This window comes from Mus caroli, chromosome 2, assembly GCF_900094665.2.
Source record: "Mus caroli chromosome 2, CAROLI_EIJ_v1.1, whole genome shotgun sequence".
NCBI classification, from domain to species: Eukaryota; Metazoa; Chordata; class Mammalia; order Rodentia; family Muridae; genus Mus; species Mus caroli.
In genome coordinates this window covers 76,765,070-76,788,635 of record NC_034571.1, presented here as the reverse complement: position 1 = coordinate 76,788,635, position 23,566 = coordinate 76,765,070, and the positions used below count along the sequence as shown (strand labels likewise).

Sequence of the window (23,566 nt, the reverse complement as noted above, 5' to 3'; positions counted from 1 at the left end):
TTCCTCAATTAAATTAAAATGGTAGTTCGAATATTTATTTTTCTTCTGTTTGAAGAATGTAGAATCTTAGATATAGATATCATGGTATCTGTATTTATAAATAATGGTTTCATGGTGCTTCATACAATCAAGTGGAATGTTCTCAACCAGAGCTTAAATTCCTAATCAACAAATGAAGTCACCTATGATTCATTATGTGGGATAGAGAAGATTGAAGAATATTTCCAGTGTGAATCAGGAATTGAATGATTTTATTTTCAATGATTTGATGGTGATGTGAATAATTGTTTTCTTGGTTTTTGTTTTTTTTTTGGGTTTTTTGTTTGTTTGTTTGTTTGTTTGTTTGTTTTTGGTCTGATATTACATCAACTGTGAGTTTTACTCATAGATATTCTGATCAATAAAGTGTTAAATAATTCCAATAAAAAAAACCCTTGTCATTGTATTAGCTTCACTAGGTAGGCTCTCTGCCATCTATTTTTGTGGCTTTGGCTACTAGAGCTGCATCTGCAAGAATCTTTCCTAGGAGACTTCTGAATCTTAGCTGATATTCTTTAGTTTATTTTCTACTTCTAATTTCACTTTAAGTTGAGAGAACCCATGTTTGGAGAATAATATGTGGTTATTTCAAAATATTTTTGAAAGTGTCATTAATCTCCTCACTAAAATTAGAGGTTTGCAGTAGGGATCTTGTAAGAACATTGTCTATATGGGTTGAACAGATCAGAAGGGTAGAAGCTTTAGAAATATGGGTGACCTTAGGATTTGGTAAGAAATATTGGACACAGGCTATATGTGAAGATGATTTCAAAGGTAGGTCAGTCTTTCCTTTGAAACTGTTAGATAAGACAAAAGTGAATTGAGATGAAGAATTTCCTCATATAGTAAAGATAAAGTCACTAAGTTTATATACTTCTTTTCACTTCTGGGGCTCTGCTAATTTAATTATAATAGAGAGGCCAAAACCTTTCTCACATTGACATACCAAAACAATTGTTGTAACATAGGTTGCAGTGAGATAGCTATTTGGAGTAGACATTCTGCACTACAAATAACATGAGAGTAGCTCTCAGTGAAACCGAGAACTATGTTCACACAGGAATAGCATTGGTATAAAAGGAGAGCCTCAGTTGAGCTATGAAGCCATTGTCCCATATTACTGAACGTTCTATACAAACAGGAAAGAATGGTTTCCTAGGTTCAGCATAGTTACTTGACTTTGGATAGCCAACCCAGAGAAATTTCTCATTAGAATTTTCTAAGGGAACTGGCAAAGCTAGTTGTCAATTTTTCAATGCATAGAATGAGTTCATCTCTGGATGCAGTCAGAGTCACCCAATCTGGATTTCAATCTCATCTCTAACATGATATCTTCATCATACTCAGTATAAGGTCATATGACAAACAACAGAATAGATTATTCAACTAATGAAATCAGAGGTATATCATGAAATGGAAAAACGTGGTTTTACCACAAAGTCATTTTGATCCATTTATTTTTCACATTATATGGCTCCAAATGTTAAGTCACAGAAATGTAAATGCAGGTCCACATCACACTGATGACCTAAATATTACCAATTGTAAAATAATGATTTGAATGTCCGATGCCTCTTATTCTAGATTTACTTCTATTGTTACTATATAGATCATGATCAAAACCAACTTGGTGAGAAATGACTGACATATCTTATACAAGCCAATACTTACTGCCCAGTGATGGTCTTGACCATCATAGACTGGCCCCTCCCATAGCAACCACTCATCAATAAAATGCCCCACAAACATGACCATAGGTAAATCTGAGGCTCCCTCTTGCTATATGATTTTTGTTTGTTGGGCTAACAGAAAACAAAAACAAAAACACAAAAAAAAACACCACAAGAACACAAAAAAACACAAAAAAAGTGCAGAAAAACAAAAATAAAACAAAAAATAAACAAAAAAACAAAGATCAACCAAACAAAAAAACTGAAAACACAAACTTACACATAACAAGTAAAAGAGTGATGCAGTATAGGTCTTAGTGTGAGGTATTCAGTGATGTAACCCCATGGAAACTTTAAGAAATGATTAAATAAACTAAAATAGTTAAAGTACTTATAAAGTTCAATGGTTATCTGAAAGTGAACCTATTTCATAAAATCCAATTTAGCTCTGTGTCACTATAGGAGAATGCCACACAAAGACCCTATACAGAAGGTCAGGAGATGCAGCCATGAGTTCTCCAGACTTGCCTTGAGAATATGAAATATCTATCACACATAAACTACCCATTCTCAGATCACAAGACACAGAAATGACTCAGATACATGGGATAATTAACCCAGTCGTATGGGAGAGCTCCTGACCAAGAGTTCCAGGAGTGACATATCATCAGCTCAGGCAATGCCAACACCTACTTTTTTATATAAAAATTAACAAAAAAACTATTTTATAAACAAATTTCTCAATTGTTTTGAAGAAACTATGTCTTCAGATATCAGTGAAACTCAAAATTATAATTACAATCATAATTACTAAAATGTAAAGAGAGAAATGATAGGTATACTCAAAATCTCTTTTGTTTAGGCAAAGATAAACAGAGTACCAGGAATGAAGACTCCAAACCAAAACAGGAGGAAAGTTATGTGGGATTTAAGGAGGAATGTGGTATTTAGGTTGGATGTAAACAAACTGGCTATTTTTTTTTTCACTTAGGCAATGTGAAATGGACTAAAAGAAGAACACTTTGCCCTTCAGGAAGAATCAGTTCATAGAAAGCACTGGTAATGTGTGGTTGAATCCAAAACAAATCAGATGAGATTTTCAGTGTCTTAATTCATCAAAGTCCTATCATTCATGGTCTTTCAGGAAGATGCCCATCAAGTCTTCAAGAAAGAATTGATGTGCTCTCTGTTGTAAATGTAATTCCAGTTCAAAATTTCTTGTTTGTTTATTTGTTTGTTTGTTTGTTTGTTTGTATGTGTGTGGGTGTGTGGGTAGGTGGGTGTGGGTTTGTGGGGTGGGTATATCTGGTTTGTGACTGTAAACAAATGTGAGACAATTATCTTATCAGTTACAATATTTCTTGAAAGCTGAACAATGTCTTAAGTATGTAATAACAAATGCTTTAATAAATTATAATTTATTAAATCAAATATAGAATATAGCATTTCTGAAGCCAGCTACATATGATCAAAATGGAAGAATTGCCGTATGTATGGATTTATTTGGTTTTAAATTATCTTCCAAGTAAACTTCAAGACGAATGTATACTTTATTCATATTTTCTCTCTCCTATGTTAAAGATTCCAGAAGGGCAGGAGGTATAACCCATTAAGTTATCATTTAAGTTACCATTGTTGCTTCTTCTGAAGCTACTCTACACACCTGACTCCAGACTCTAGAAAACCATTAATCTACTCTCTGTTGCCACTAGTGAGTTTACTATTTGTCCACACAGAAGGTGGCAAAAGTTATTGATAATATTTTCCAAAGAAATTTTATCTGTTGAGAAAGAAGTTAAGATATCATCTTCTGATATTAACTTAAGAGGTGGCTTTGAGAATTTCTTACAAAAAGAAGCACATTAGTTATGCTACAGGTTTGAAAAGAAATAGATCCGAGATATTTGGCAATTGCCTTTTGAGTCTGCGAGCCTCTCATGAGGGGCCTCATGATGTTCACATTCTGCACATGTAAAAATAGCATGCTTGCCTAATATTTTAGTGAGATTCTTAATTAAAATAAGAATGCAAATGATTTTCTCTTTCCATAACTTTTTGTTGTACTTTGACAATAAGCTCCTCACATTGTATTTTAAAGGGTCAGAAAAGTCCAAAAGATATTCAATTATTACATTACCAAATAAAATAATGACATGATTTTTAAATACCTATGGATAGATGGTTTTCAAATGAAATAGAAAGTTAGCAAAAATGAAGGGAAATTATTAAATAGTTTAAAAGCTCACAAAATTTCACTACTTTTTTCTATTAAGGTTTGTTTTAAAAGTACCATTTCAAATGCTTCTCAACAAAGTTATCATAAGAAATAAAAATTGGAATTGTGTTCTTATCCTCTCTCTCCATTCTACTTTCCTCCCTTTTGTTTCCTTGTGTATTTTTCTTTCTCCTCTCCTACCTCTCATCTGCTTCTCTTTCTCTCTTATCTCTCTACCTTATTCATTAATACTTACTCTATTACATTCTTCATTTAATTGGATAAAATGAAGCACTCTTAGCATATCATTTCAAAGGGAAGAAAATATAAGACTCTATAATTATGATTTATTGTTGAAATTAATTTATTGAGATATTCAAATAATATTTTAAGAGAGAATAGTTCATATTTACATGATCCAAAATTTTAATATAATGGTCCCTGTCAAATCAATGAATCATATTACTAGTTAAATTATATTTTCCCAGAATTAATCATCCTTTGAGAGTTTTCTCCACTGTCCTTATATATTCAGTAAAGCGGGTACGAATCAAAAAGTAATTTGAATAGTCATAGTTTGATATGAAAATCATTAGTGTAACAAGAGTGAACCTTCAAAGCATCTTTGGAAATCTAATAGTGAAATGTTATCATAGAGCAGTCAAAAATGTGTCAAATATTGAAGGACATTCATTGCAAGTCTGGGTCTCAGACTTGCTTCTGTACTGTCTTCTGTACTGGAGAAGTACAGAAGAAAACTTGCACCTGACTTGATGGCTGAAAAGTGATTTCAGCAGCTACAGTTAAGACTTAAGCCAAACCACAAAATCACTAACTCATAGTCTGTTTTCCCTGCAAAAAAAATATGCTAAGGTAATGTTGTTCCAAACCTTGTGGGAGTAATCAACAAATGTCTGATCTGACTTAAGGCCAACTACATGCAACAGAACCTATACCCAAACTGCTTGGATGACCAAGAACCAGAGACTATATAGAACAGACATAGGATAAAACTAATCTCCATTTGCCCCTACCCCCAAGGTGGCGCACGCCTTTAATCCCAGCACTCGGGAGGCAGAGGCAGGCGGATTTCTGAGTTTGAGGCCAGCCTGGTCTACAAAGTGAGTGCCAGGACNGCAGAGGCAGGCGGATTTCTGAGTTTGAGGCCAGCCTGGTCTACAAAGTGAGTGCCAGGACAGCCAGGGCTACACAGAGAAACCCTGTCTCGAAAACCCAAAAAAAAAAAAAAAAAAAAAAAAAAAGTATCAATAAAATGACTCCCAATGATATCCTGCTATACTCATAGATCAGTGCCTTATTCAGCCATCCTCAGATGGAACAGATGGAGAGACTTACACAGACATAATTCAGAGGAGAGAGAACCTTTGGAACCCAGAGCTCTAAATTGGATACTTCCATTAAACCCCTCCCCTCAGAGCACAGGAAATCTTTAAAGAGGAGGTGGAAAAATTCAGAGGGGTTTGATGACATCATGAGAAAAGGACCTCTCAATCAACTGAACAAGTTCATATGAATTCACAGATACTAAAGCAGCAAACACAGGGTCAACTCAAATCTGCCTGAGGTCCTCTGTCTATATATTAGCACTTTCACCACTAGTATTTCTGTGGGAGTCCTGAGTATGAGATTGAGTGAGTCTCTAACTCATTTGCCTGATCTTGGGGTTCTTCTCTTTCTATTGGGTTGCTTTATCCAGCCTTGTTATAATGCTTTTAGTTTTATCTTATATTTTATGTTGTTTTGTTTTGTTGTTATCTATTAGAAGCCTGCTCTTTCCTAATGAGATAGAAAAGGACTTGATCTGGATTGTAGGAGATGTGGGGACAAACTGAGAAACATAAAGAAAGGGAAAACAATAATCAGGATATAATATATGAGAAAGCAATGTACTTTTTCAATAAAGAAGAAAAGAAAAATGGAAAAAAAACTGTTTTAGCAGTCTTTGAGGAAACATTATGTATTCTGAGGTGCAGTTGAAAAACCATGTTGTTTTTAATGGTACAGATAAATCAATGCTCATAACTCATTTGTGGAAGTCAGGAGTGAGGAAAATTCTAGAACTGTCAAATGCTCCAAATGCTTCAATTTTTAACTTCCAAACTTGGCTTCAGACAGGTTAAGGTTGGAAGATGAGTTCAAGAGAGAACTTCTATTGCTCCAATGCTGGATGTAAAGTATGAAGAGCACTCTGCTATTCACTGGGTCACAGCCAAAGCTGTCATTTCAGCCAAAAGCTGATATCATCAGCATGGAAACTGCCAATGATGCAGCTTTCTTTATATATGACTAGCCACAGTAAGAAGAATACAGACAAATCAAAACAAAAAGTACATTAAAATGAGGAATTCATGCCCTTTTCTCAAACCCAGCACTTATATTTTCGGTATTGATAAATGTTATCATAGTTTTTAAAAGAAACATTTAATGCTGAGCTCTCTTACATTAGAAATATATTGTCAGGGAGGTTTTGAAGCAAAAAATTAACAAATTAATAATTTAATTCTTGCTCCTTAATAAACATCAGGTCTCATGTGCTACCTCATTAGAATAATAGAGAAGAATCCATATCAGCAATTAGCCATCCCCTAGGTCCAGCATAGCCTGAGATAATCTTGTGTGTGGGACCTCCAATCATATGAGTAATGAAGACCTTTTGATTCCAGCTAAATTGTGTACTCCATTTGCTCTATCAACTAAAGAAGCTTGATTGCTACAAATTGGCATTTAATTGAAAAAAATTTAGGAAAGAGAAGGAAACTCATAAAAGTTTCACCATAAGATTTCTTCCTGAAGTTTTGTGTTATAACATTTCTCTCATGTTCATTCTCTTCACAGCTATTTGTTATGGTTTCATGACTCACAATCAAATGAAACAAACTCTCTTTTACAGACTTATTGTCTGGGATCCAGAAAAATTCCCGTGGGGTCTGATTGAAATAGACTGTATTTAAGTAGGAATCTTCAGTGAAAACAAGAACAGAGGTGGCAAGGAGACTGAAATATGCTATCCAGCTTTAGTTACTGTGTGCAGTGACTGTAATAATCAGAATAAAATTAGAAAACCGAATTTTTGTTTAGTTGATTTTTGGCTCATTGTCTGTTACTGTGTAACACTGCATGTTCAACCTGTTATGAGTCTATATATAATGGCAAAGATGTTTTTATCAAATTCATTATTTCATGACCAGGAAAAATAAGCAATGAAATTGTCATCAGAATCCAATAAGCATCTTTTAGGCCACATCACAATGACCCTAAGGACCACCTTACCAAGAAGATGGAAGTCTGAAATCAAGTTATTGGTAGATTCGATTTCTTCTAAAGCCCTTCTCCTTTGGAACAGAGAGCCATTTTATTGTGCTTTTTGGTACTTTGACAGTATGTAAAAATGGTTTTATTATCAAATTATTATTATTATTATTATTTAATTAATTATAACAATTCCATAGAAACACCAGTACATTGTGTACATGACAGTATCATTCCTCTAAAACTGTGTAGACATATGTCTTTTTCATCCAGCTCCTAATAACTAATGAAACTGCTGATTTTCCTATTATCTAGAGTTTTGTTTTTGTTTGCCATATTCATAACATAATTTATTGTGTAGCTTTGCATGCTAATTTCAAAATGTTCATGTAATTTTCTTGATGCATTTTATGCTTTGAGCATTTGTATTTTTAAATGCTGAAAAGCATTACATTATTAATGCACACATTGAAATACACACACACACACACACTCTACTACTTATTTAACATTTGATCTTGGAAAACCTAATCAATTAACCTTAGTCTATTTATTGGTAAAATTAGAGGCTTAATGTAGATGTCTCATTTATTATAAAGTTCTATATCAAGACAAGAAAGCAAACTATGCTGATATCTTATAAGATTATTGAACTTCAGATAACCTTTGCTCATGTAGTAGTACAGCATGTCCATATCCTCATTATAAAGACTAAGCTATTAAGAAAGTTTCTTTGAATTGAAATGTGTCCAACAAAAGAGAAACCCTCACAGAAGAGCTCTGTAATAATTCTTATCCATAACTTTATCCTCATGTGACATAAAGTCTCGTTTTTTATACTTTGTTTATAAACTAATTCAATGATGAGTATCTCTATGCCCCTTCGTGGGTAGCTTTGTAGAGTCACTGTATCTATAATGGTCTTCATTTAAATCTCTTTTCTTCCTCTACAGAAGCAATGGGCTGACTGTTGACACATAGGTATAACTGATTTTCAATCATATTATTTCTTACACTGTCTCATTTAGAGGTGCCAGAGATTTATAGCAAAGTTGGAACACTATTATTAAATCTGTGACACTTTTCTAGGAGAATCGTGAGACTGAAGCTGAAGCAGTAAATACTATATTGCTTTCTTATACACATTTCTTTTTCTAAATGATTATGACCAATGCTTACATTCTCTACTCATTCACAGTACAGTTTTATGTTAAGACCAGCTGTCAAAGTAAGAAATTGCTTCAGGTAAAAGAAAACATATTATATTTTTGAAAAAAAAATACATCAAATCAAATACTTATTAAATTATAAACATCCCATTTATAAATTATGAAAATCAATACAACAAATCATATATTACCATTATGTATAAATAAGTGGCCTATAAATAATCTAAAATCACACATCATTCTAAACAAAAGGATATCAGAAAAATGTTTTAATTATATACCATGTTCTATTCTAAGTATATATTCTCTTTTTAAAAATTGAGTTATTTTAAATTAAGCTGCAATTCTTCAAAGACTGAAATTTTTGTTGATAATTATAGACTATTACAGACTGTGATTATTATTAACAAGGTCATTCAGATAATACTAAATAGTGATCTGATTTGGAATCAATATTGCTTATGGAAAAATAATCTGTATTTAATCTGTAATGTTTGGTTTCAGCTCCATGCTTAGAGTGAACTAAAACCACAGTTTTAGATGGAAATGAAACTTCGTGCACCTAGTTACTGCAGATAAAATGTGAACAATTTTACTCTAAAATACATCCCCAAATTAATTATAGTGTGTGTGTGGTACTCAGCTAACATGAAAGCCTAATGTTCATGGATCAATTGCAAGAATTAAAATTTGCACATGAGGCTTTAAATATTCATAGAATTCTTTTTTCATGATTTATCTTTTAATTGTGTCCATCTCTATGTATTTAATTTTGAAAAAGCAATGTCAATAGTATAAATCTTTACCTTTGCTTCTTACCATTGGAGTCATGGTGTCCCATAGAAGCAAACCTGTGAGTAATATTCAATCAAATGCTATGCCTACCTCATCAGTATTTTCTCATATTTGTGTTGTGGTAATATTTCCAAATAAGGTAGAAATATTTTTTGTGTGTGATTTATCATGGAAAAGAATGAGGCACATTGGAAAAGAGACACAGTAAAAGGTAAAGAAAAAAAAAGGGACACGAAGAAATTTACACACCAAAACAGAGTGAAACACGAGAGTCTTTATCCTACTTGCTTCAACACTACCAAGTTAGCTTACCATAGTTGTGTGGATTCAGTGAAGGACAGTTATAATTGTTTCTCTGAGCCTTGACTTTGGCAAGATAACATAAAAAAGGTCCAGCCGGCACCTGAACACTTAATCATTACCCCAGAGAAGACAAGCGCTGACCTTAACTTGGGAGTTATTTATCTTCTTCATAACTGACAGTAAGCATGCCTACACTTTGCTCCAAAAGCAGAAATTATACCATTCATCTAAGGTTGCTCATTATATACATGGTTAAAGAATAATTCAAAAGAAAAAAATGCTCTCATACATAGCAATGAAGATATGTGAGTGGATTCCCATGATTTTCTAATTTCATGAAGAAGCTTTCTTTGTTTCTCTTTCTAAAGTACAGTAAATACTGGAAATGTTTCCAGGTAGGAAGTAGGAAAATTAAATGAAGTCCATTTGAATATAAGAATGTTGTAGGAGTCCTACAAAGCAGAATACAACCAAGAAAAGAACCACAAGAAATAAAACCAGTGAAGCTTTATTTGTGGGCTTTCTGAGTGTGCTTAATCACTGGCTTATTGGGATTTTATTTCCTTTTTTTTCCTTTTGTTTTAGATTTTTTTATTTGTTATTTTATACATTTACATTTCAAATGTCCCTCTTCCTGGTTTCTCTCTGAAAATCCCCCATTCTATCCTTATCTGCCTGCTTTTATGGCTTCTATGAGGGTGCTTCCCCACTCAACCATCCACCTACTCATCCACCCATTCCTGCCTCTCTGCCCTAGCATCCCCCTATGCTGGGGCATCAAGCCTCTACAGGACCAAGAGCATCACCTCCCATTGATGCCAGATAAGGCAGTCTTTTGCTACATATGAGGCTGAAGCCATGGGCGTCTTCATATGTACTCTTTGGTTGGTGGTTTAGTCCTTAGAAGCTCTGGGGGATGGGGTGGGGTGTTCTGGTTGGTTGGTGTTGTTCTACCCATGGGGTTGCAAACCCCTTCAGTTCCTTCAGTCTTTCCCCTAACTCTTGTGTCTTTCCCCTAACTCTCCGTGCTCAGTCCAATGGTTGGCTGCAAGCATCCACATCTGTATTGGTCAGGCTCTGCCAGATCCTCTCAGTGAACACAGGCTTCTGTCACCAAGCTCTTCTTGGCATCAACAATAGTATCTGGTTTACCCCACCTTTTTCTTGAAATAAAGTTCCTTAGGATTTTGCTACAAAGTTTTCAGAGTAAAGATACATTTTGCTTTCCTGGTTGCTACACTGATGCAGTGAAAGGTTTTTAGTTTATTCTGAGGATGCTTTTCAAATAAGTAATTTCCTCATATTTCTGCCTTAAACTCTCTTCTGAGTGGGCTATCAAAGCCAGACTGAGAAAATGAAGACAGATGATGGCCAACTTCATGATGCTATATGTTTGAAGGATGTAAGAACTACAACATGTCATTGCAGCATTTCTCTTGGTAGGTGTTATTACAATTCTTCCTTTACTGGCTTGTTTAGTGATGTGAATCCCATTGTCTCTATGGCCATCAGTGTATCTCAACTGATGTATAAGAAATATGAGTTCTGAAATATTCTATTCTCACATCACATTAAGTAAAACATTAAGTAATAAATACATTGAAATTTATATTCAGTGTGAATTGTAAAGTGTATCACATAGAAGGTTAAAAATATTAGGACAATAAAAAGTTTCTTCTCTTTGTGAAATTTGTCAATGTTATTGAAATAATACACTTTGGATTTCTGAATGTTGACAACAATTTTTCATATATTATAGTATTAACCAAAATTTTCTATGTAACACTATTTTCTCACAGTTAAGTAACTTCAAGTGAAAAATGAAGAATATTAATATGAAAATTCAAAACTACTTTTAATGAAATATTTATTCATAAGATCACTTTAGCTCTGTAATATCAGTGAATAATTTTGATCACTCATCTAATTAATATAACTAATCTTACTGAATATATATGTATATGTATATATGTTTTATTTTATAAATAGAAGCTGCTTTGCTTAGATATTATTATTAAGTTGTAAAGCTCTTTTTGTAGTCCTTACAATCAATTTATTCAACTTGGTAAGATTAATTCTCATGGTGTTTTCTTCAGAAAATTTACTTGTCTTCTTTTCTGTGGATGACCCAAAGACATATGTGTGATGTAGAATGAGACAATGTCTTTAGTGTTTCCAAGTAGTTAGAGATTTTTAAATCCCTCTTATACTATAATGAACTTGAGGACATTGTAGCATCCTGTTAATGAAACAATGTTTCTTATTTCCAAACAACTGTGTGTGTGTGTGTTTACAAAGTTGGTATATAGAGACAAAATGTATGCACTTTTTCCAACAGATTTTCAGTTCATTGCCTTCTATAGAAATAGGAGTGATGGTGGCCAGACCTCTTCCTATAATGTAGTCAAAGTGAATGATTTTGATTTGAGGATAAGTATTACTTCCTGATGGTGTAGTAGAACATTATTATCTATTAAAACAGGGAAACAATTCAAAGGTACCTTGATAGGAATTTCATCCATTTGAGGGAAAGTGAGCCAGGATAAGGGTAGAAATATTTTCCCCTTGCAATAGCTGAGTGCATTATTAAAGAAGACATTCAGTCTTCTTTACCAGTGCCTGACTTTGCCAGTCTCATGCTCAATGATAATATCTTAATTAATCTTTAATGGTCCAGCCCTTTAAAAAGCAAACAGATACTTTCCTTCTTGCATTCATTATACAGTATTTGGCAGTGTGGCATTGGAACAATGTGGCCTCTTTCATGCAATTTCTTTGCTATGACTGTATGGAAATTATAGCCTTGCTAGCATGGAATCCAGGAAGTGGAGGCAGTGAGTAGCAAGTATGACAACTGTAAAGAAGGGAGAAATTCATTCAATTTTGTAAAGTGGCTTATGAAAGCAACTGATGTTATACCATCAACTTTTTATCATTAAGCTCTGGCATCATGTTATATTTATGAGTTCAGTTTTAAATATTCTAATAGAAATAGTATTGTGAATTATTTTCCTGTCATGTTTTGATTTGAATCTCCTATATTCTTATGCCAATTTGAGCATCATTGTTATTAATAGATTCTCACTATATATATATATATATATATATATATATATATATATATATATATATATCAGCTGAAAGGGACAGCATTGGAAATGACATTACAATTTGCAAACAGATAAAAATATGCTTGGATGCCAAAACGTTTATTAAAATAAATAAATAAATTTAATAAATTTAATAAATAAATAAATAAATAAATAAATTTATAAAAATATTTCAAATATATTTCAAATAATCTAGCTTTCTCCACATTACCTAGGAAATCTGGATTTCCTAAGTATGTGTGTGTGTGTGTGTGTGTGTGTGTGTGTGTGTGTGTGTGATTATAGTACATGCTAATAGTTCTAGCCTTTTCTATTTCAGCTGTTCTTGGAATAAAAAAAACATTTAATAAGACGTATAATCTCTTTTAGGCTTATCATTGTAATATGAAGATTGATTTCCTGCCAACTCACTTAAGTCAAAGTAATAGCCACTTGTAAAACCATTGGAATAAAAGATAAGTCGAATAAAATAAGAAGATTAGTTGAATCTCAGAGCATTAATTTGAATCTTACTTGTTTAAAATATAGTAGAGAATTTAATATGTAGAAAAAATTAAGACTACAAGAGCAGAGTTTTGGGGGAATTCACTCTCCTTTTATTAAAGATGTTATAACCATTGAAAATTCAGACCAGAAACATGAAGAGAATATGTTTAGAAGGTGATGACATTTGATGTCTGTCAATAGCACTTAGAGTGATGTAATTAACTTAGATACATAAGTATAATTTCACAAGAATGAACAGAAGACTTAAGACATATAGTAAGTTTAGACCCAGACAGAAATGGTAGCTGTCAAAATAACCAAATGGGTCAGGGAAGAACCTAAGAAAGGAACGTTAATCTGCAGAATCTGAAAAACAAACTCTGAGGAAAAGTAGGAAAGAATGTAAGATGCAGTATTGTTCTCCTGGAAATGTGGACTAAATAAGGTGAATTTAAAATTATTTAATCAGAAGGTTTTCCAAATAGAAGCTAACTCATTATGTTAAGTCACCAAAGCATAAGAAAATGACTTGTATTGTATATGAGCATATGGATTTTCTCCTAATTCACTATATCTTATATTTTCAGCATAATGTGAATTCACATATGGATAGTTGCAACTTAAAAATAATTATTATTGGAAAGGATACAAAGTTACTTTCTTGAAGTCTCTTAACATAAGGTTCATCAGGAAAACTCAGTACGTAATGCATGAATACTTTCTAGGAACTTATCTTTCCTATTTATAATTTTGATATAAAATTAAAAATAAAACTCAACCACTAGAAAAGAATATGCCAAGTAAGACAAACATAAATATGGCTAATTAGATGTGAAAAATAAGATAAGAGAAACATGTTTGAAGGGTTTAGATACAGTGAATGATTTTTAATTTTAAATATGCAGCGTAGTATTCTGAAGACTATGAAGACAACTAAAGTTTAGAAAACAACAATGAATTGTGTTGGGCAGCAATTTATATAACAAGTTAAAATAATTCAGATAAAATTAGAATTTTAAAAAGAAAAAGACTAAATAAGATACAAAGTTTAAGAGAAGATTGCAAGGAGAGTAGTTAGATGATTGGCAAACTCCTAGAAAGAGAAGCAGAGCTGGAAACAGTGCAAGGAGATTAGGCTTCTGTGATAGAGGTGAAGGCTTGGTCCAAAGGTATGATTTTTTTCACCTTTGTAGTGCTATTTTTATTTGATAGATTATTTCACTAGAATATATAAACACCTTGAATAACAATGGCTTTTGAAAATTATATTCTAACTGAAGTTGATTTGGGAAAAGCCTGGAATAAAAATGTGTAACAGCCTTGAATTCTACAGTATATTTTTTATAAAATTTGAGGTATTTTTCATACAAGTTTCATTTCTCATCATTGATTATATGGTGTGTTCACTATGTGTCATAAACTGTGCTGTTACAGAGAGATTGTATTCTAAATGATTGGGTAAAAGAGGCAAGACAGGGAAAAGAGGCAGCAGAGGGAAATATTTATAAAAAATAGTGTTGTACTGCATGTTATATGAAAATAGAAAGCAGGAAGTGTTTCATGTGAGGAAGAGATAAGGTGAAGGGGAATTTCAGAGCATAAATGGCATCCTTATTGAGTACTGGCTATGCCTGCTTAGGTACATGATGGTACATTAGAAACAAGAAACACTGAAGCACGGCTGGCCATGCTCATATAAGCTACAAGAGGATTGTAGCTGTGTCAACTAGGATCATTGACCTTAAAGAATGATATATTAGATGGACACTGACATGGACTTCATGGAAGAAATTTTTTCACATGACAGACAGAGGATTTTGGTGTTTGTATTGAAAGTAACAGAATCTAAAATAAATTTAAAATGAAACCTGTAATGTTGAGATTGAGTTTTTAAAGTATAATGTGAGAACTATACCTGAAAATGAATTATCCAAGGTGGAGCCTGATTGGATAGAGACTTGACTGTAAAACAGGATTGACTAACCTGTTACCAAGGTGAGGATCAAATGGCATCTCACCAAAATGGATACTATTTCAAAAGGCATTCAAGAAAAGGAACCAAAGGAACCCAGTAGCTCAGTATTTTTGGTGTAGGCAAAACACTATGCATTATGGTTTTTACCTTAGTAACATGTTTTAGTAATTTGTTATTCACAGAATTTATAAATATAGGACCAAAAGACAGGATTCATTGGTACTTATAAGGAAAGATGATTTGTTTGAGTTTTGAAAAATTTTGTTACTTAGTCAAGTTGAGATGTCTAGTGTGTCACACATTGCAAGTAGACCACCACCAATAAAGGAGTTTGGAGAAAATACTAGTCTGGCATGCATGGAACATGAAATTATAGGTGTTTTTTTCTTACTTTTCCTATTAATCAGTGAATGTTGGTTTTTGTTTTAGAATGTACTTATTTATTTGTGTGTGTTATGAATGTACACACTGTATATGCATGCAGTATTTCCATATGCTTGTGGGTACATGTATTGTGCATGCATATGCAAAGTCAGGAATGGTTTGACAGTGTTGTGCTCTGTCATTCTCCACCTCATTCATTAGAGACATCTGGAATGTTTCATGGAACGCAGAACCCGTGGTTCCTGGTTTGGGATAGGCTTTCTGGCCAAGGTGCAGTGATCTGCAGGTCTCTACCTATCAACAGTAGTAGGGTTTCAGAAGTATAAGCCTTCATGCTAGACTGTTTACCTGCAACTTCAGGACGAAAACTCAGTTCTCCCTCTTATGTGCCATGGGCTTTAGCTATGACATCATCTCTCTAGCCCTGTAAAACCTTTTGTTAGCTGATTATGGCATTTCATACTCATGCTTCACTCTGAATTTGAAATTATTCACCATGATTACCACATATGTCATAGTGATAAACATAACTAACAGATCATATATAGCATTCACAATAATGATAGTCTGAAAAAAAATAAGATGAGTAGGGGGAGGGGATAGGGATCTTTTGGAGGGGGAACTCGGAAAGAGGATAATATTTGAAATGTAAATAAAGAAAATGTCAAATAAAAAAGAGAGAGAGAGAGTATATTGTTTAGAAAAATACACAAGGAAGCATCCTATAGTGCTCTCATTGAGAAGAGCCATTCTCTATTCTTGAAAGTTCAAGCTTGAGTAGTCTGATGGCCCACTGCTTGATGACTCTTTCATGACTATTTAATGATTTTCCACTCAATGTTGTTCTTGAGCCAGTTGACCTGAGATACTTGATTGTAGGGTGTTATTAGGAGAGATGAACAAGTGTCTCCTTATAAAATCATATCTCTAACATGTAATGGATGAGAAGATAATATAAATAATTTCTTAGGACACTGTTAAATACAGAGATGAACTTATAATCAGAATTACTTTGATAGTACTTAACTAAAGCTCAAGTCTCTTGTTCAACTATCTGTATCCATGACAACCTAATAATTTATCTGTCAAGTTCAATTTCCCACTCTTCTTACATAAGAACTTTCTTCCACATACATTCTAGAATTCCTGACATTAGATAGCAAAAAATCTACATAGTCAGTCTAATTCTACGGTTAACTAAGTCTAGTTAGGCACATAATTTAACAACAACTTAAACAGTGAGAAAGCCACATCAATCGAGAATGAAAACAGAAATGATAACATGGTGAGAGACAAGGAAACACACAATTGCATATAAACTGAGCTGCAGGAAGAAGCTCTTGGAATACTAATTGCAAGATATAGACAAGATGTAAAAATAGACAAGCTGGAAGATAGGCATAGTCTGATGGAAAATAAGATGTACATTGTAAAGTTCGACGTGTTGTATTTGGGACAGCATAAAAAAAATTTTTGTTCTGAAGTATGGAAACCAATCTGGGTCTGAATTTCCCGGTAGATGTCTTCATCTACTTTTTCTTCAAAGATATTTTTTAAATACTTTGGAGAAAATAAAAAAAGATCTATTCAAAATTAAGTTCCCACTGTGGAAACATAACATGTTAAAACATGTTAAATAAAGTTACATCCATCCTGTATTTATCTATGTATTTGTCAATCATAATAGGCACATTTAGCCCATTACAAGAATTTTTAGCAGAACATTAAAATAAATCATTAATATAGTAAATAATAATTAAAATAATTTTTCTAATGTTCCTCATTGGCTCTTATTTCAAGTAAATACATGACATGGCAGATGCCATATGTTCTGTCTTTTAGGGTCATTCATTTTACATGAATAAAATTTTCTCAGAACAGGACTGCTAAAACTTGAAGTCTATTGTGTTGTCTGATATGACAAAAATCCTAACATTTGCATATATTGAGATGACCCACTCTGACTCATATGAAGACTTCTTATCAGTTGGCATTCATTGGGAGCAGACACAACTAGGAAACTGCTTGGAGAAACTGTGTTCCTCCAAGGTGTGTCAATAAATATTTGCATTCTTTACTATTCACCAACAGTGGGTTAAAATATAATACTGAGATAATTACAAATAATTAGAATCAAAAAGGCTGCTTTAGACCTGAAAAGAGGTCAAGAAAAGATCTATAGTCATTGCTACCTGATGGGTAAGTTATTACATACGTGACGACTAGAAAGAATTATTGAAGGGGCCGCTATTGACTTTTACTATTCCTTATATCTATATTCTCAAGAATATACCAAGACAAAGACAATGTTTCTGCAGTTGATCTCAAATTGTCATTTAATAGTGAATGATTAAAATTGAAATTATTTCTTAATTTATGTCAATATCTTCATATCTATTTCCTATAGGACTTAATATGAATATAATAAATTTAAGAATGTTAATGTTCAAACTTTATGCACAACTAATATTTGTTGACATTTCTGTTTTAGTACTTTTATAGGGGATAATATATATTCTGCATGATTTTAAGACTACTGCACTTTCAAATTCTAAAGTTGCTTAAATATAAATTTCCTTGGTTACTGTCTAAATTCATGGTCAAGGAATTCAGTTAAACTCAATATAGGTAATATTATATGAAATGGAGAAACCAACAATTATACTATCTATTATATTTGCTGTGATTGATGGCAATATTTAAGTGTGGTGAAACTCTGAAGATACTTGGTTCTTGGTGATTGTTTGATACCACTGGGCAGAAGAGAATCATAAATAGAACACCATTTCCAAAACTACTAAACCAGTGAAGACCACCTAAACACCACAGTTTGATTTACTTAAATAATTAACAAAAATTTATTGCAAGAGATATATTTCACTGAATTTACAGTTTCAAGGAACATGGTACAAAACAAATAGGGTCATCAGCTTTGTCTAAACATTAAATAGGTGCAAATACACAAAGATTAGAAAAAACAAGGAGCATACTTTACAACATAAATTACAGTACTATAAATATATTTTATGTACATTATACATACTCTTAAGACATCATTTTAATATACAGCATATATTGTTTTGATTCTCAAACTATTCAGTGCTTTAATAATATTATATATCAGAAACTTTAATAATTTATTAGCATCGTTACACTTACAGTAAATGGTTTGAAATAAGGCCGTATTTGGCCAGTTTATTTTGTCCGATAAATAGCCATTATGCACGTAGATGAACACCTACTCATACATATGTTCTTTTTCCTTTATGGTGGTGATTAGAAGAGGGGCTGGAGGGGAATGACAGTTGGATGTGGTGAAAGCAATGAAGGAAAGAGTGAATGGGGTAAGGGAGGAAAAGCCAAGGGGCTGGGGTGAAGAACGGATGCAGGGATGATTGGCATCTGAGGAGAAGCAACCAAAGCTGGCTGACCGCCAGGACAAAGCCTAGGTCCTACAGTTCCTACGGAGATCTGAGGTATAGATGTTCTGGCAAGAGCGGGGACTTGGGGAAGGAACTGTTGGTGTGGCTGAAGCACTTTGAAGGTTCCTGCAGCTGCAGCTGCAGCTGCTGCTGCCGCAGCTGCAGCATGATGCTGTAAAACAGTGTGATGGATAGTGGTTACAGAGGTAGAACAAAAGGGCCGCTGCAAAGGCAAAGGCTGCACTGGAGTGCTGGGAGGAGGCAGGGGAGCCGGAGGAAAGGTAAATTTGACCTTGTTGGTTAGCATGTTCGGCTGAATGATATGCTGGTAGACCTCACATGGTAGATGTTTTAACTTGTCGTGGTTTTCTAGTGGAATCAATAAAGCTTGGTCTGGTAAAGCCAATGGAGCCAGGATTTGCTCTGTTGTAACAAAAGCATGGCCGCTGACGTGTGCTTCCTTGAACTGCAATGGTGGTTGTGTGTTAAGGATTCCTGAATTATAACATAGCCACTCTGTTGATGCCTCATTCGTCTTTCCCTGTGGAATGGTCTCGGCCAGTTCATATCGGCAAATGTACGACTTAGCCTGTGAGTGTCTAAAGTTCCTTTCGGGATTAGACACCTTGAAAGGAGTTTGCTTTTCGTTACTGTTTGTAGTCTGACTTCTTTGATTGTGTTCAAGCAAGGTATTGTCAGTCGTGCTATTTGATGAGTCCCTTGTGACATTCACAGGTGTAGCAAGATCATTGGAAGTCTGCGATGAGTCACATGGTGTAGTCTCTGTTACTGAATGCTCACCTTCTCCACTGGGTTCAGAAGGAAGTGGATTATAAGGATGGAGCATCTCTTTGATTTCTGTTTGCTCTGTTTGATCTGAGTTCTTCTCGATACTTACATTTTCTTGTGGATTTATGTCCTCTTTTATGCCATCCTTTGCTAACTCGTCTGGTTGACTCAAAGAACTACACTTCACGGGATAATTTGAATTGTCTTTTATTTTGGTAGTTCCATCTCCAATGTGGAGCCGGCTTCTTTTTCTCCTTCGTTTCTTCTTAGGCTGACAGGAAATGAGTGAAGTACTTAGTGGCCTCAAGTATTCTCCTAAATGACGTTGTTGATTTAAACTTTCATCTGACGAGTAAGAACATGAATGCTGTCTGCGTTTCCGATGAATTCTTTCTGAGTCATTTGTGAGAGAACTATAACCTCTTTTAACAGGCTGATTCTGAGTTGGGCCTTTTGCATTACTTTGAGAAGCTAAACACCCATCATCCTCTTGATGTCTGGATGTTCTGGCTTTCCAACAACAGTAAGTTCTGACATATGTTAAATTTTGTTTCACAGAATGTATCACTAGTGGATTTGCTTGTTCATTTACAACTGTTGCATTTTTACCTCCACAGTTTTGAGAACCAGGAGCAGCATCATTGGATTCAGTGTTCAGTGTTGTGTTCATTGTTTCTTTTTCTCCTAAATGTGTAGAGGCTGCCTTGGGTCTTTCATCTGGTAGCTGGTGTAGATCTGACACTCTCTCTGGACTCCTTGGATGTTTATCCAGAACTGGCTCCAGTGGATTCTTCCTGGCCTCATCAGTGTGTTGTCTGTCCCTTTCTGTTTTGCCAGACCTTTCAGGTTCTTTGGTTGACTTCCCATGATGAAACCGACATAACTTTCTTCTCTTTTTCTTTCTTCTACTTTTATGGAACCAGTGCTCCCGGGTTTCCTTCAACCTCATTTTGTTGTATTTCTCATTTATCATGTCTCGTTTAATTTGACATCTAGTAAATTTGTATTTGTTTGTTTGTCTGTTTGTACAGGAAATATGTTTATACCTCTGACCCACATTCTCATTATGTCCTAAATCACAGCCATTAGACAAAACATGAACAGGAGAAAGTGTAGTAACGTGTGGGTAATCATTTTTACTACCGCCAGTTTCATCATTTGTTACTCTTGCAATTGGAACATCTTTGCAGTCAGCATCTGCTGCCTTACAACAGCCCTCCTTCTGTTCAGAGAAAAGGTCATTTAAACTTAGCTTATTTTTATCTTGATTGTTGTTTAATTTAGTGGACTTGAAGTCAAAACAGAGTGGATTACAGCTATAAGATATTGATGGCTCTGTAGTTGTATAAGCAAGCATTTCTGATGGCCACTGAAGCACTGTGGATCCAAGTTTGTTAAGTACAGGTACAAATGGGTCACATTGTCTCTTACATACATCTGGCCTTTTTTGCAACCTTATGCTTTCTTCTACAGTACTTGAAGGTGTCAGTGGCTCATGACCAATTTTATTTCTAGTTTCCATTTTGGTCACATCATTAATTGTGATGTTTTCCTCTGTGGTCATCTGTGCTGATGTGCAGTCATCAGGCACAGTGGGATTCTTTTCTATGATAATTGGGTTGCTTTTACTCACAGGTCCATCTTCATTCACAATAACCGCCTCCATTGGTAGTTGGTCTTCAAACAGTGCCGAATTTTGGCAAGTATCTGCATCAGAACAGGCAGGGATGTAATGTTGAAGCTGGCAAAACGAAGAAGTTAACAGTGTGTTGTTTTCATTCGAGGTGATTTTCATCTCTTCAGTTTGAGCAGTTGCTTTGTCAGTACACATGGCCTCGGGTGGAGGAGAAGAGGTACCTTTCTCCTCAGAGCTCAGAAGCTCACATGTTGGTGGTGGTAGTTGAAGATGAGAAGTGCTGGGGACAAATCTAGTTTTCCTGCTAAATTCTTTCTCCATAGAGGATTCATCACTGTATTCCGAGAAGGCTGCAGCTGAGCAGGATTCTAGTTTCATTGTGGCTTTCTTTGGAAATGCAAAGGAGAAGCCAATTCTGTGTCTGTGGACAGCCTGGCTTTGATCCCCAATCTGGCAATTATTTGCTGTGCAGTTACTTGCAGTTTCTGTTTCGGCCAGAGCTGCAGTGCCATCTCTCCCTCTCTCTTCACTAGGAATCAAATCTTGCTGGTTGTTAATTGGATCTACACTCTCCCTTTGGGAAACGTCATTGAGATTTTCTCTCACGGTAACAGTTGTTGACTTGAACATGGGGCCACTTCCAGGAGCACTACAAAGGGTGGAAAAATATAAGTTACAAGGCAAGCTGAGTAAAAATTAAAAAAAAATATTCAATGAATTACTTCTTAGATATATAGTTAAATGTTTTGGGTGGAAGTTTTCAAATTTATATTGTTTGTTGATTGATACTTTTATACATATAGTAATGTATTCTGATCATTTTATTTGCCACTTCTTGTTTTATTTTTTTAATATTTTTTATTACATATTTTCCTCAATTACATTTCCAATGCTATCCCAAAAGTCCCCATACCCTCCCCCCCCCACTCCCCTACCCACCCATTCCCATTTTTTTGCCCTGACGTTCCCCTGTACTGGGGCATATAAAGTTTGCAAGTCCAATGGGTCTCTCTTTCCAGTGATGGCCGACTAGGCCATCTTTTGATACATATGCAGCTAGAGTCAAGAGCTCTGGGGTACTGGTTAGTTCATAATGTTGTTCCACCTATAGGGTTGCAGATCCCTTTAGCTCCTTGGNTACTTTCTCTAGCTCCTCCATTGGGAGCCCTGTGATCCATCCACTAGCTGACTGTGAGCATCCACTTCTGTGTTTGCTAGGCCCTGGNATAGTCTCACAAGAGACAGCATTATCTGGGTCCTTTCAGCAAAATCTTGCTAGTGTATGCAATGGTGTCAGTGTTTGGAAGCTGATTATGGGGTGGATCCCTGGATATGGCAGTGTCTAGATGGTCCATCCTTTCATCACAGCTCCAAACTTTGTCTCAGTAACTCCTTCCATGGGTGTTTTGTTCCCAGTTCTAAGGAGGGGCACAGTGTCCACACTTTGGTCTTTATTCTTCTTGAGTTTCATGCGTTTAGCAAATTGTATCTTATATCTTGGGTATCCTAAGTTTTGGGCTAATATCCACTTACCACTTCTTTTTAAATGTCCTTTCTGTCCACATCAAACTCCTGCATCTCACAGTCTCAAAAGTCCCTTTCCTGGGTCCTTGGTTTTATAGTTTTTTTTTTTTTTTGTGCCCTGTTTAGTTTAACCAGGATAATTTCTATACTCTTTGGATTGGAAGTGTTCATTGCCTCCTGCTGGTGACAGTAGTTGGCACACAGCAGAAGGCCATGATTAACCTGATTCCCGAGGCTGTCAGTAATAGCCAGTTCAACAGAAAAAATGAGAGTCCTCATGATTTCATCTTCATTTGTACCTGACTATTGATGGAACCATGTGTTTCTAAATCCAACATCTATCATGAATCTATGACTGAAACTTAAATGTGTGTTATAAAGTTATTTCATTGAGTGAATTCAATTTTTCTCTGTGTCTCAGAAACATTTTTTTTGCTTGTTATTTTTGGGCTAACCTAGACTTATTGTCTAGGAATGTGGTCTAGAGCTGTGAATAACATACAGAACCTTCATATGCTTCCAATCATTACTTCCCAGTCAACGTTTTGTACCCATATAATTCATGGAGAATTATATAAAACATTCTACAGAACAATTATTTTTAATTTGCAGTAATTTTTTAATTGATATTATAAAACCGATACCAAATGGCAAAATAAGAAATGAAAACATCACCCTAATCAAGATTCTGCAACCCTATAGGTGGAACAACATTATGAACTAACCAGTACCCCGGAGCTCTTGACTCTAGCTGCATATGTATCAAAAGATGGCCTAGT

At 34.6% G+C, this 23,566-nt stretch overlaps 1 protein-coding gene across 1 annotated transcript in view; it reads right to left on the bottom strand.

Moving 5' to 3' along the window:
* Positions 1-18,245: 18,245 nt before the first annotated feature.
* Positions 18,246-23,566, bottom strand: part of Znf804a (zinc finger protein 804A) — a 202,940-nt gene continuing 197,619 nt past the window's right edge. Inside the window, exon 4 of the mRNA XM_021156869.2 lies at positions 18,246-21,912. Within this exon, the coding sequence (XP_021012528.1) occupies positions 18,693-21,912 (3,220 nt within the window). The 3' untranslated portion in view covers positions 18,246-18,692. The remainder of the gene's footprint in view (positions 21,913-23,566) is intronic.